This window comes from Pleurodeles waltl, chromosome 6 (genome assembly GCF_031143425.1).
Source record: "Pleurodeles waltl isolate 20211129_DDA chromosome 6, aPleWal1.hap1.20221129, whole genome shotgun sequence".
Lineage (NCBI taxonomy): Eukaryota > Metazoa > Chordata > Amphibia > Caudata > Salamandridae > Pleurodeles > Pleurodeles waltl.
In genome coordinates this window covers 2,799,050-2,811,354 of record NC_090445.1, presented here as the reverse complement: position 1 = coordinate 2,811,354, position 12,305 = coordinate 2,799,050, and the positions used below count along the sequence as shown (strand labels likewise).

The following is a 12,305-nucleotide window of genomic DNA, read 5'->3' as shown; positions in this document are numbered from 1 at the left end:
GTGTTCAAAACATTCACTTTACCTTGATCGCCATCTGGGGCGCTCGAAACATGGACTCTACCCTGATGAATCGAAACATGGACTCTACCCTGATCACCATCTGAAGCAATCGAAACATCATAACTGTCCAGTAACCAACAGCTGCTCCCAAGCAGAACACAATAATGATTAATTGTCCCCAGACCCACACAGACACGGCCCAGAAACCACTAACTGCCCCTTGAGCCGCCACAGATACTACCCAGTAACCAATGCCTGCCCCTCAACAGACCATAGATACTGTCAGTAAACATCAGTATGCTTTGAATGTCTTCACTGGGATCCTGCTAACCAGGACCCCAGTGATTGTGCTCTCTCCCTCTAAATTTGGTTGCCTAGGACTTTGCATACCCCACAATTGGTATACTGGTGCCCCCAGGTAAGTCCCTAATATATGGTACTTAGGTACCAAGGGCATTGGGGCACCAGGGGTTTCCCGTGGGCTGAGCATGTATTATGCCACCTATGGGAGCCCATGCAAAATGTATCTACAGGCCTGCTATTGCAGCCTGTGTGAAAAGATGCATGCACCCTTTCACTACAGGTCACTGCACCAGGTCACACTGTAAGTCACCCTAGAGGGCAGGGTGCAGGTACATGTGTATGAGGGCACCCCCGCATGAGCAGAGGTGCCCCTATGAACTCCAGCTCCATTGCACTGGACTTCGTAAGTGCGGGGATACCATTTTACTTGTGTACTGGACACAGGTCACTGTGTCCAGCAACATAATGGTAACTCCGAACATGGGCATGTTTGGTATCACACATGTTGGAATTATTCCCCAATACTGTTGCCAGTATTGATGGCATGATTCCATGCCCTCAGGGGACTCCTAAGTGGACCCCCCAGTGTTGCTCTTACCAGTCTTTCAGGATTTTGCAAGCAGCCTGCGCTGATGCCACCCTCCAGATGGGTTTCTACCCTCTTGTTGCTTGACCAGTTCAAGCAGGGGAAGGCAGAACAAAGCATTTCTTGTGGGAGAGGGAGGCAACATCCTCTTCCTTTGGAAATAGGTGCAACATGGCTTGGAAGGGGTATCCTCCCCAAGCCACCGGTTTTCATTGAAGGGCACATTTGCTGCCCTCCTTGCATAAACCGGTTTGCACCAGTCCAGGGACCCCTGCTATGGCGCAAATCTGGACAAAGGAAAGGGGAGTGACCACCTCCTGTCCATCACCAACCCAGGGGTGGTGCCCAGAGCTCCTCCAGGTGGCCACTTGGTTCTGCCATCTTGAATCCAAGATTTGAAGAGGCCCCAGGAGGCATCTGAGTGGCCAGGGCAGACAGGTGATGTCACAGCCCCCTAACAATAGGTGATCAAGGTCACCAAGTAGGTGATTAAAAACCCCCTTTTAGGGCTTTTTATGGTCTCCAGCTTGGATGGGTCCTCAGATTCGACGTGCAAGATTCCCCCAGGACTCGTCTGCATTTGTTTACTTCATCTTCTGGCCACTGGAATCGCAACTGGATTCTTCAGGAACCGACAATCTGCATCTTCAGCGACGACTCAGCTCTGCAACATTGTTTGTCCAGCTCCTTTGAGCAACTGCAACATTTCCCCGGATGTGCATCCTCTGAGGGTGACGAGTCTTCAGTTTGCACAAGAAGTAAGAAGGAATCTCCTTGGAGTGAAGGAGTCACTCCCCTGCATCCGCAGGCACCAACTGCAACTACGACCGGCTGCATGGATCTCCCCTCATACTGAGCTGCGTGAATCATACATCATAGGTGGTGGTCTGCAGTGGTCCCCTTGGCCCTCTATACCAGCTGTCCAACTTGGGAGACGATAAGCCCTTGCCTCTCCTTGCAGGACAGTACCCCTGTGCACCGTGACTCTTGCAGCTATCAAGGCTTTGTTTGCTCCTCCTCCAAGGGATATTCAGGTTCCATGTAGCCCCGGCCTCCAGCACTCTTTCTTGCAAAGCACATTCTCCTGCCTGCTGCTGCAGCGATGTGGGACTCTTCTTGAGGTGTGCCGAGTGGGCCTCGCTGCGACTGCTGTGCCTGCTGCCTGTTGGTTGCCTGTGGGGGCTGCCTCCTCTTCTTGTGACTTTACCAGCTGCTGAGGGTCACCCCGGACTCCCCTCCTTGGATCGAGTCCCCTGGACCTTGCTGGTCCTCTTCAGCCTTGTAAACCTTCTTCTCCACCTCTTGCATTTGCCAAGGCTTGTTGGTGGTCATCCAGCACTACTAACCGACTGCATCTCGACCGCTGGCTTGGGACACCACTTGCATCACACCTGGGACTTCTCTTCATCTCCAGTGCTGCACTGCTGACCTTCTTCATCCACCATCGACCTGGTCCAGCAGCCACAGAAGGGTGGGTAGCGGCTGCTGCCACAACCGGACACTTCAACTCGAACTGGACTCGATCCCCTTCCTTCTCAGGTCCTCTTCTGACAGGATTCACCTTTGGTTTCTTCCACTCTTGGTTGAGTCTTGCATTATCCTTTTCCAAAGTTCTCCTGTTGGTTTTGGGGAAAACCAGGTACTTACCTCTGCTCTCCTGGTCGCTGAGGGTCACTCTGGTACTCATCTCTTGGGGTTCCTCGTTCCCCCAGCTCTCTTCTACTGATCCCACTTCCTTGGGTGGGGGCTGCCTTTGAAATTCCACTTTCTTAGTATATGGTTTGGCCCTCCCCCAGGGTCCTCACTGTTTACCTATACGTTTGCCAATGCTTAGTGCTTTTTATGCTCTTTTCTGATTGCTAATGTGTATGTAATAGTGTGTTTACTCACCTGCTAGTAGAGTTATGCCTATCAGTATGCTATTACTTGTGTTACTATAATAAAGCACCTTTAGTTTTGTACAACTGAGTGTTTTCTTTCATGTGTGTAAGTGCTGTGTGACAGTGGTACGGCATGAGCTTTGCATGTCTCCTAGATAAGCCTTGGCTGCTCATCCACAGCTACCTCTAGAGAGTCTGGCTTTTAGGCACTGCCTGCACTACACGAAGAGGAGATACCTGGACCTGACAGTCGTGGCTCGCTGTCCTGTGAAGGGGCGAGGCGGGTGCAGCGCATGCGTGGGGGGGGGTAACATTTAATTTTAAAAAATAACCTAAAATAAGAACGTACCTCCTCCGCGTCGCTCCTCTGCTGCAGGCCCCCAGCCTGCCCTGCGGCCAATCGTGGCGCTTCTCAGAGCAGCGTTAGGATTGGCTGGGAGTGCCCGGCCTGGGCGCCCGCGGGCAGACTGGGAGCCTGTGCCTGCTCGCTCCAGCGCAGCGCTGGAGACCCTCCTGCACGAGACAGCCGGGCAAACACATGCGCTCAGAGGGGAGTGCTCTGTGCACTCCCCTCACCGCCCGTCACCTCCACGGCCCGCCCCTTTTACCACGCCCCAGTGGGGGAGCGCCCCTGGGCCCTGGCACAGGGTGATACCATCGGTGCCCACCACACACAGGCCAGCATCCTGCACCCGCCCTCAAGAGTGAGCCCATTGCTGTTCACAAAGTGCACTTGTAAGGAAATGGCTCCTTGTTGCAGTTACCACCCACTTTTTGCCTGATACTGATGCTGACTTGACTGAGAAGTGTGCTGGGACCCTACTAACCAGGCCCCAGCACCAGTGTTCTTTCCCTAACCTGTCCCTTTGTCTCCACAATTGGCACAGCCCTGGAACCCAGGTAAGTCCCTTGTAACTGGTACCCCTGGTACCAAGGGCCCTGATGCCAGGGAAGGTCTCTAAGGGCTGCTGCATGTCTTATGCCACCCTGGAGACCCCTCACTCAGCACAGACACACTGCTTGCCAGCTTGTGTGTGCTGGTGGGGAGAAAATGACTAAGTCGACATGGCACTCCCCTCAGGGAGCCATGCCAACCTCACACTGCCTGTGGCATAGGTAAGTCACCCCTCTAGCAGGCCTTACAGCCCTAAGGCAGGGTGCACTATACCACAGGTGAGGGCATAAGTGCATGAGCACTATGCCCCTACAGTGTCTAAGCAAAACCTTAGACATTGTAAGTGCAGGGCAGCCATAAAGAGTATATGGTCTGGGGGTTTGTCAAAAACGAACTCCACAGCTCCATAATGACTACACTGAATACTGGGAAGTTTGGTATCAAACTTCTCAGAATAATAAACCCACACTGATGCCAGTGTTGGATTTATTAAAGAATGCACACAGAGGGCATCTTAGAGATGCCCCCTGTATTTTACCCAATTGTTCCGTGCAGGACTAACTGGTCTGTGCCATCCTGCTGCTGAGAGACGAGTTTCTGACCCCATGTGGTGAGGGCCTTTGTGCTCTCTGAGGACAGAAACAAAGCCTGCTCTGGGTGGAGGTGCTTCACACCTCCCCCCTGCAGGAACTGGAACACCTAGCGGTGAGCCTCAAAGGCTCAGGCTTCATGTTACAATGCCCCAGGGCACTCCAGCTAGTGGAGATACCCGCCCCCTGGACACAGCCCCCACTTTTGGCGGCAAGTCCAGGGGAGATAATGAGAAAAACAAGGAGGAGTCACTGACCAGTCAGGACAGCCCCTAAGGTGTCCTGAGCTGAGGTGACTGTGACTTTTAGAAATCCTCCATCTTGCAGATCCCCAATAGGGATAGGAATGTGCCCCCCTCCCCTCTGGAGGAGGCACAAAGAGGGTGTAGCCAACCTCAGGGCTAGTAGCCATTGGCTACTAACTCCCCAGACCTAAACACACCCCTAAATTCAGTATTTAGGTGCTCCCCAGAACCTAGGAACTCAGATTCCTGAAACCTAAGATGAAGAAGGACTGCTGACCTGAAGCCCTGCAGAGAAGACGGAGACACCAACTGCTTTGGCCCCAGCTCTACCGGCCTGTCTCCCCACTTCTAAAGACACTGCTCCAGCGACGCTTTCCACAGGGACCAGCGACCTCTGAAGCCTCAGAGGATTACCCTGCATCTAGAAGGACCAAGAACTCCTGAGGACAGCGGCTCTGTTCACCAAAGACTGCAACTTTGCAACAAAGAAGCAACTTTGAAACAACTTGCGTTTTCCGCCGGTGAGACTTGGCACTCTGCACCCGACGCCCCCGGCTCGACTTGTGGAGAACAACCACTTCAGGGAGGACTCCCCGGCGACTACGAGACCGTGAGTAGCCAGAGTTGACCCCCCTGAGCCCTCACAGCGACGCCTGCAGAGGGAATCCCGAGGCTTCCCCTGACCGCGACTGCCTGCTTCAAAGACCAGACGCCTGGTAAAGACTCTGCACCCGCAGCCCCCAGGACCTGAAGGATCCGACCTCCAGTGCAGGAGCGACCCCCAGGTGGCCCTCTCCCTTGCTCAGGTGGTGGCTATCCCGAGGAGCCCCCCCCCTTGCCTGCCTGCATCGCTGAAGAAACCCCTTGGTCTCCCATTGAATCCTATTGCGAACCCGACGCCTGTTTGCACACTGCACCCGGCCGCCCCCGCGCTGCTGAGGGTGTACTTTCTGTACCTGCTTGTGTCCCCCCCAGTGCCCTACAAAACCCCCCTGGTCTGCCCTCCGAAGACGTGGGTACTTACTTGCTGGCAGACTGGGACCGGGGCATCCCCTTCTCCATTGAAGCCTATGCGTTTTGGGCACCTCTTTGACCTCTGCACCTGACCGGCCCTGAGCTGCTGGTGTGATAACTTTGGGGTTGCTCTGAACCCCCAATGGTGGGCTACCTTGGACCCAACTTTGAACCCCGTAGGTGGTTTACTTACCTGCAAAAACTAACAAACTCTTACTCCCCCTAGGAACTGTTGAAAATTGCACTGTGTCTAGTTTTAAAATAGCTATATGTTAAAACGGTATATGCTATTTTGCTAATTCAAAGTTCCTAAAGTACCTACCTGCAATACCTTTCATTTGAAGTATTACTTGTAAATCTTGAACCTGTGGTTCTTAAAATAAACTAAGAAAAGATATTTTTCTATACAAAAACCTATTGGCCTGGAATTGTCTCTGAGTGTGTGTTCCTCATTTATTGCCTATGTGTATGTACAACAAATGCTTAACACTACTCCTTGGATAAGCCTACTGCTCGACCACACTACCACAAAATAGAGCATTAGAATTATCTCTTTTTGCCTCTATCTTACCTCTAAGGGGAACCCTTGGACTCTGTGCATGCTATTCCTTACTTTGAAATAGTGCATACAGAGCCAACTTCCTACAGCACTTCTGAGTCTCGTGCACCCAAGGAGGCCCACCACAGTTGTAAGTGTACTCCAGCCCCACCGTAGTCCAGCGCCACCCGTGGCCACTCACAGGTACTGCAGCACAGCCTCATAGAAAACACTGCAGCCAGGGATTTAACATAACACCCCAGAGGACATAATGTGACCTAAATAGAAGTGTTTGAGCTTTTAAAAAATATACTTACACATTTTGTTTAATGTAATTTTTTTTATATATAATGAGTACAGAATAATGCTATGAAATTAAAAGATAAACTTGTCTTAATATTAAAATTAAACTGATTAACTAACTGAAATTAATTGAATCAAGAAAACTTTTATTAAATAATAATACACATTAAATAAAAAAGAAAAGTGGCAGGGATCTTAACCCAGGTATGAAAGGATATGGATAGTAAAGTTACTCTCATAAATCCTGCTGTAGGATGCTCACCAGGGGTAGAGATGTGTAAGTCTACACCTGGGAGTAACTTTACACCCACAAACAGGGAATAGAAGTGTAAGGTCACTGCGCCCTGCTGTGGTCATTTACATCCCCGGAGGGGAGGGAAGAAGCAGAGGACAGCGGTGAGAGATTAAACAACCAGGACAGGGAGTGAAGAGAGAGGGCAGTAGAGGGGAGAGAGGAGGGGAGGGCAGAGGACAGCAGGGAGAGATTAAACAACCAGGACAGGGAGTGAAGAGAGAGGGCAGTAGAGGGGAGAGAGGAGGGGAGGGCAGAGGACAGCAGGGAGAGATTAAACTACCAGGGCAGGGAGTGAAGAGAGAGGGCAGTAGAGGAGAGAGAGGAGGAGAGGGGCAGAGGGCAGCAGGGAGAGATTAAACAACCAGGACAAGGACTGGAAGAGAGAGGGCAGTAGAGGGGAGAGAGGAGGGGAGGGCAGAGGACAGCAGGGAGAGATTAAACTACCAGGGCAGGGAGTGAAGAGAGAGGGCAGTAGAGGGGAGAGAGGAGGGGAGGGCAGAGGACAGCAGGGAGAGATTAAACAACCAGGACAAGGAGTGAAGAGAGAGGGCAGTAGAGGGGAGAGAGGAGGGGAGGGGTAGAGGACAGCAGGGAGAGATTAAACTACCAGGGCAGGGAGTGAAGAGAGAGGGCAGTAGAGGGGAGAGAGGAGGGGAGGGCAGAGGACAGCAGGGAGAGATTAAACAACCAGGACAAGGAGTGAAGAGAGAGGGCAGTAGAGGGGAGAGAGGAGGGTAGGGTAGAGGACAGCAGGGAGAGATTAAACTACCAGGGCAGGGAGTGAAGAGAGAGGGCAGTAGAGGGCAGAGAGGAGGAGAGGGGCAGAGGGCAGCAGGGAGAGATTAAACAACCAGGACAAGGACTGGAAGAGAGAGGGCAGTAGAGGGGAGAGAGGAGGGGAGGGGCAGAAGACAGCGGGGAGAGATTAAACAACCAGGACAGGGAGTGAAGAGAGAGGGCAGTAGAGGGGAGAGAGGAGGGGAGGGGCAGAAGACAGCGGGGAGAGATTAAACAACCAGGACAGGGAGTGAAGAGAGAGGGCAGTAGAGGGGAGAGAGGAGGGGAGGGCAGAGGACAGCAGAGAGAGATTAAACTACCAGGGCAGGGAGTGAAGAGAGAGGGCAGTAGAGGGGAGAGAGGAGGGGAGGGGCAGAGGGCAGTAGAGGGGAGAGAGGAGGGGAGGGGCAGAGGACAGCAGAGAGAGATTAAACTACCAGGGCAGGGAGTGAAGAGAGAGGGCAGTAGAGGGGAGAGAGGAGGGGAGGGGCAGAGGACAGCAGGGAGAGATTAAACAACCAGGACAGGGAGTGAAGAGAGAGGGCAGTAGAGGGGAGAGAGGAGGGGAGGGCAGAGGACAGCAGGGAGAGATTAAACAACCAGGACAAGGAGTGAAGAGAGAGGGCAGTAGAGGGGAGAGAGGAGGGTAGGGTAGAGGACAGCAGGGAGAGATTAAACTACCAGGGCAGGGAGTGAAGAGAGAGGGCAGTAGAGGGCAGAGAGGAGGAGAGGGGCAGAGGGCAGCAGGGAGAGATTAAACAACCAGGACAAGGACTGGAAGAGAGAGGGCAGTAGAGGGGAGAGAGGAGGGGAGGGGCAGAAGACAGCGGGGAGAGATTAAACAACCAGGACAGGGAGTGAAGAGAGAGGGCAGTAGAGGGGAGAGAGGAGGGGAGGGGCAGAAGACAGCGGGGAGAGATTAAACAACCAGGACAGGGAGTGAAGAGAGAGGGCAGTAGAGGGGAGAGAGGAGGGGAGGGCAGAGGACAGCAGAGAGAGATTAAACTACCAGGGCAGGGAGTGAAGAGAGAGGGCAGTAGAGGGGAGAGAGGAGGGGAGGGGCAGAGGGCAGTAGAGGGGAGAGAGGAGGGGAGGGGCAGAGGACAGCAGAGAGAGATTAAACTACCAGGGCAGGGAGTGAAGAGAGAGGGCAGTAGAGGGGAGAGAGGAGGGGAGGGGCAGAGGACAGCAGGGAGAGATTAAACAACCAGGACAAGAAGTGGAAGAGAGAGGGCAGTAGAGGGGAGAGAGGAGGGGAGGGGCAGAAGACAGCGGGGAGAGATTAAACAACCAGGACAGGGAGTGAAGAGAGAGGGCAGTAGAGGGGAGAGAGGAGGGGAGGGCAGAGGACAGCGGAGAGAGATTAAACTACCAGGACAGGGAGTGAAGAGAGAGGGCAGTAGAGGGCAGAGAAGAGGGGAGGGGCAGAGGACAGCGGGGAGAGATTAAACAACCAGGACAGGGAGTGAAGAGAGGGCAGTAGAGGGGAGAGAGGAGGGGAGGGGCAGAGGACAGCGGTGAGAGATTAAACTACCAGGGCAGGGAGTGAAGAGAGAGGGCAGTAGAGGGGAGGGAGGAGGGAAGGGGCAAAGGACAGCAGGGAGAGATTAAACAACCAGGACAAGGACTGGAAGAGAGAGGGCAGTAGAGGGGAGAGAGGAGGGGAGGGGCAGAGGACAGCAGGGAGAGATTAAACAACCAGGACAGGGAGTGAAGAGAGAGGGCAGTAGAGGGCAGAGAGGAGGAGCGGGGCAGAGGACAGCAGGGAGAGATTAAACAACCAGGACAGGGGGTGAAGAGAGGGCAGTAGAGAGGAGAGAGGAGGGGAGGGCAGAGGAAAGCGGGGAGAAAGTAAACAACCAGGACAGGGGGTGGAAGAGAGAGGGCAGTAGAGGGGAGAGAGGAGGGGAGGGCAGAGGACAGGAGGGAGAGATTAAACAACCAGGACAGGGGGTGGAAGAGAGAGGGCAGTAGAGGGGAGAGAGGAGGGGAGGGCAGAGGACAGCAGGGAGAGATTAAACAACCAGGACAAGGAGTGAAGAGAGAGAGAGGGCAGTAGAGGGGAGAGAGGAGGAGAGGGGCAGAGGACAGCAGGGAGAGATTAAACAACCAGGACAAGGAGTGAAGAGAGAGGGCAGTAGAGGGCAGAGGGGAGGGGCAGAAGACAGCGGGGAGAGATTAAACAATCATGACAAGGACTGGAAGAGAGAGGGCAGTAAAGGGGAGAGAGGAGGAGAGGGCAGAGCACAGCAGGGAGAGATTAAACAACCAGGACAAGGACTGGAAGAGAGAGGGCAGTAGAGAGGAGGGGAGGGGAGGGGAAGGGCAGAGGACAGCGGGGAGAGATTAAACAACCAGGACAGGGAGTGAAGAGAGGGCAATAGAGGGGAGAGAGGAGGGGAAGGGCAGAGGGCAGCAGGGAGAGATTAAACAACCAGGACAAGGACTGGAAGAGAGAGGGCAGTAGAGGGGAGGGGAGGGGAAGGGCAGAGGACAGCGGGGAGAGATTAAACAACCAGGACAGAGAGTGAAGAGAGGGCAGTAGAGGGGAGAGAGGAGAGGAGGGAGGGAGGGAGGGGGACAACCACTGAGTAAGTGTAGGCACAGAAGAGGTGAGAGGGTGATGGAAAGGGTAAGCGATGGGCAGGGGAGGGTGAATGCCAAACCCCTGAACTCACTCCACTGCCCTCAGCCCACCCCCTGAACTCACTCCACAGCCCTCACCCCACCCCCTGAACCCCCTCCACTGCCCTCAGCCCGCCCCCTGAACTCACTCCACAGCCCTCATCCCACCCCCTGAACTCCCTCCACTGCCCTCAGCCCACCCCCGGACCCCCTACACTGCCCTCAGCACCCCTTGAGCCCCCTCCACTACCCTCAACCCACCCCTGAACTCACTCCAAAGCCTTCACCCCACCCCTTGAACCCCCCTCCACTGCCCTCAGCCACCCCCTGAACTCCCTCCACTGCCCTCAACCCACCCCCTGGACTCACTCCAAAGCCCTCACCCCACCCCCTGAACCCCCTCCACTGCCCTCAGCCAACCCCCGGACCCCCTACACTGCCCTCAGCACCCCTTGAACCCCCTCCACTGCCCTCAACCCACCCCCTGAACTCACTCCAAAGCCTTCACCCCACCCCTTGAACCCCCCTCCACTGCCCTCAGCCACCCCCTGAACTCCCTCCACTGCCCTCAACCCACCCCCTGGACTCACTCCAAAGCCCTCACCCCACCCCCTGAACCCCCTCCACTGCCCTCAGCCAACCCCCGGACCCCCTCCACTGCCCTCAGCCACCCCCTGAACTCACCCTACCGCCCCAGCACACCCCGAACCCCCATCCACTGCCCTCAGCCACCCCAGGATCCCCCTCCTCTGCCCTCAGCACACCCCTGACCCCTCCCCCACTGACCCGCCCCAATGGTCAAACTCCCGCTTCTGCTTTGCAGGGTCAGCACCTACCTCGTCTGGCATGGATCTCCTGGGGGTCACTGAGGGGCCCTCCTGGGGGTCACTGCGGGAGGGGGCTCACTGTCAGTCTGTCCCTGGGGGCCCTCACTGAGGGGTGTCACTGCAGCCTTCACTGAGGGGGGGGGGGGTCATGGGGAGGTGTCACTTCGGTTATCTCTCGAGGGCCCTCACTGGGGGGTGGGAGGGGGAGGTCGCTGGGTGATGTCAGCTGAGGGAGGATGTCACGACGGTTCTTTACCTGGGGGCCCTCACTGTGGGGGTGTCATTGTTGGATCATCACTGTGGGGGGAGGGGGTCACTGCAATTCTCTCCTGGGGGCCCTCACTGTGGGGGTGGCGCTATGGGAACCTCACTCTGGTGGGGTTGGAGGGGTCACTATAGTTCTTTCCTGGGGGCCCTCACTGTGGGGGTGTCACTGTGGGAGTGTCACTGTGGGGGGATGAGGAGGGTCACTGCACTTCTCTCCTGGGGGCCCTCACTGTGGGGGTGTCACTGCGGGAGGGGGATAAGGGGGGTCACTGCAGTTCTCTCCCGGGGGCCCTCACAGTGGGGATGTCACTGTGGGAGTGTCACTGTGGGGGGATGAGGAGGGTCACTGCACTTCTCTCCTGGGGGCCCTCACTGTGGGGGTGTCACTGCGGGAGGGGGATAAGGGGGGTCACTGCAGTTCTCTCCCGGGGGCCCTCACTGTGGGGGTGTCACTGTGGGAGGGGGATAAGGAGGGTCACTGCACTTCTCTCCTGGGGGCCCTCACTGTGGGGGTGGCGCTGTGGGGATCTACCTGGGGGGCCCTCACTATTGCTGTGTCGCTGTGGGGTTCTTCCCGGGGGGGCCCTCACTGTGGGGGTGTCGCTGTGGGGTTCTTCCCGGGGGGCCCTCACTGTGGTGGTGTGCTGTGGGGTTCTTCCTGGGGGGCCCTCACTGTGGGGGTGTCACTGTGGGAGCCTCCCTGTGGGGGGGGGGTCACTGCAGTTCTCTCCTGAGGGCCCTCATTGTGGGGGTGTCACTGTGGTAATCTCACTGTGGGGGAGGGGGTCACTGCAGTTCTCTCTTGGGGGCCCTCACTATGGGAGTGTCACTGTGGGGTTCTTCCAGGGGAGCCCTCACTGTGGGGGTGTCGCGTTGGGGTTCTTCCTGGGGGGCCCTCACTGTGGGGGTGTCAACGTGGGGGGAGGGGGGTCACTGCAGTTGTCTCTTGGGAGCCCTCATTGTGGGGGTGTCGCTGTGGGGTTCTTCCTGGGGGGCTCTCACTGTGGGGGTGTCACTGTGGGGGGGGGGCACTGCAGTTCTCTCCTGGGGGCCCTCATTGTGGGGGTGTCGCTGTGGGGTTCTTCCTGGGGGGCTCTCACTGTGGGGCTGTCACTGTGGGGTTATTCCTGGGGGGCCCTCACTGTGGGGGTGTCACTGTG

The 12,305-nt window shown here is 55.9% G+C and overlaps 1 protein-coding gene across 2 annotated transcripts in view; it reads right to left on the bottom strand.

Annotated features, from left to right (window-relative positions):
* PIP5KL1 (phosphatidylinositol-4-phosphate 5-kinase like 1) overlaps window positions 1-12,305 on the bottom strand; it is a 294,458-nt gene that overhangs the window by 144,825 nt on the left and 137,328 nt on the right. The window contains exon 1 of one of the 2 annotated variants that reach the window (XM_069236935.1): window positions 10,888-10,937. The exons of the other annotated variant lie outside the window; for it this stretch is intronic. Within the exon in view, the coding sequence (XP_069093036.1) occupies window positions 10,888-10,899 (12 nt within the window). The 5' untranslated portion in view covers window positions 10,900-10,937. Of the gene's footprint in view, window positions 1-10,887; window positions 10,938-12,305 lie in introns of those variants that run through there. 2 annotated transcript variants of the gene reach the window in all.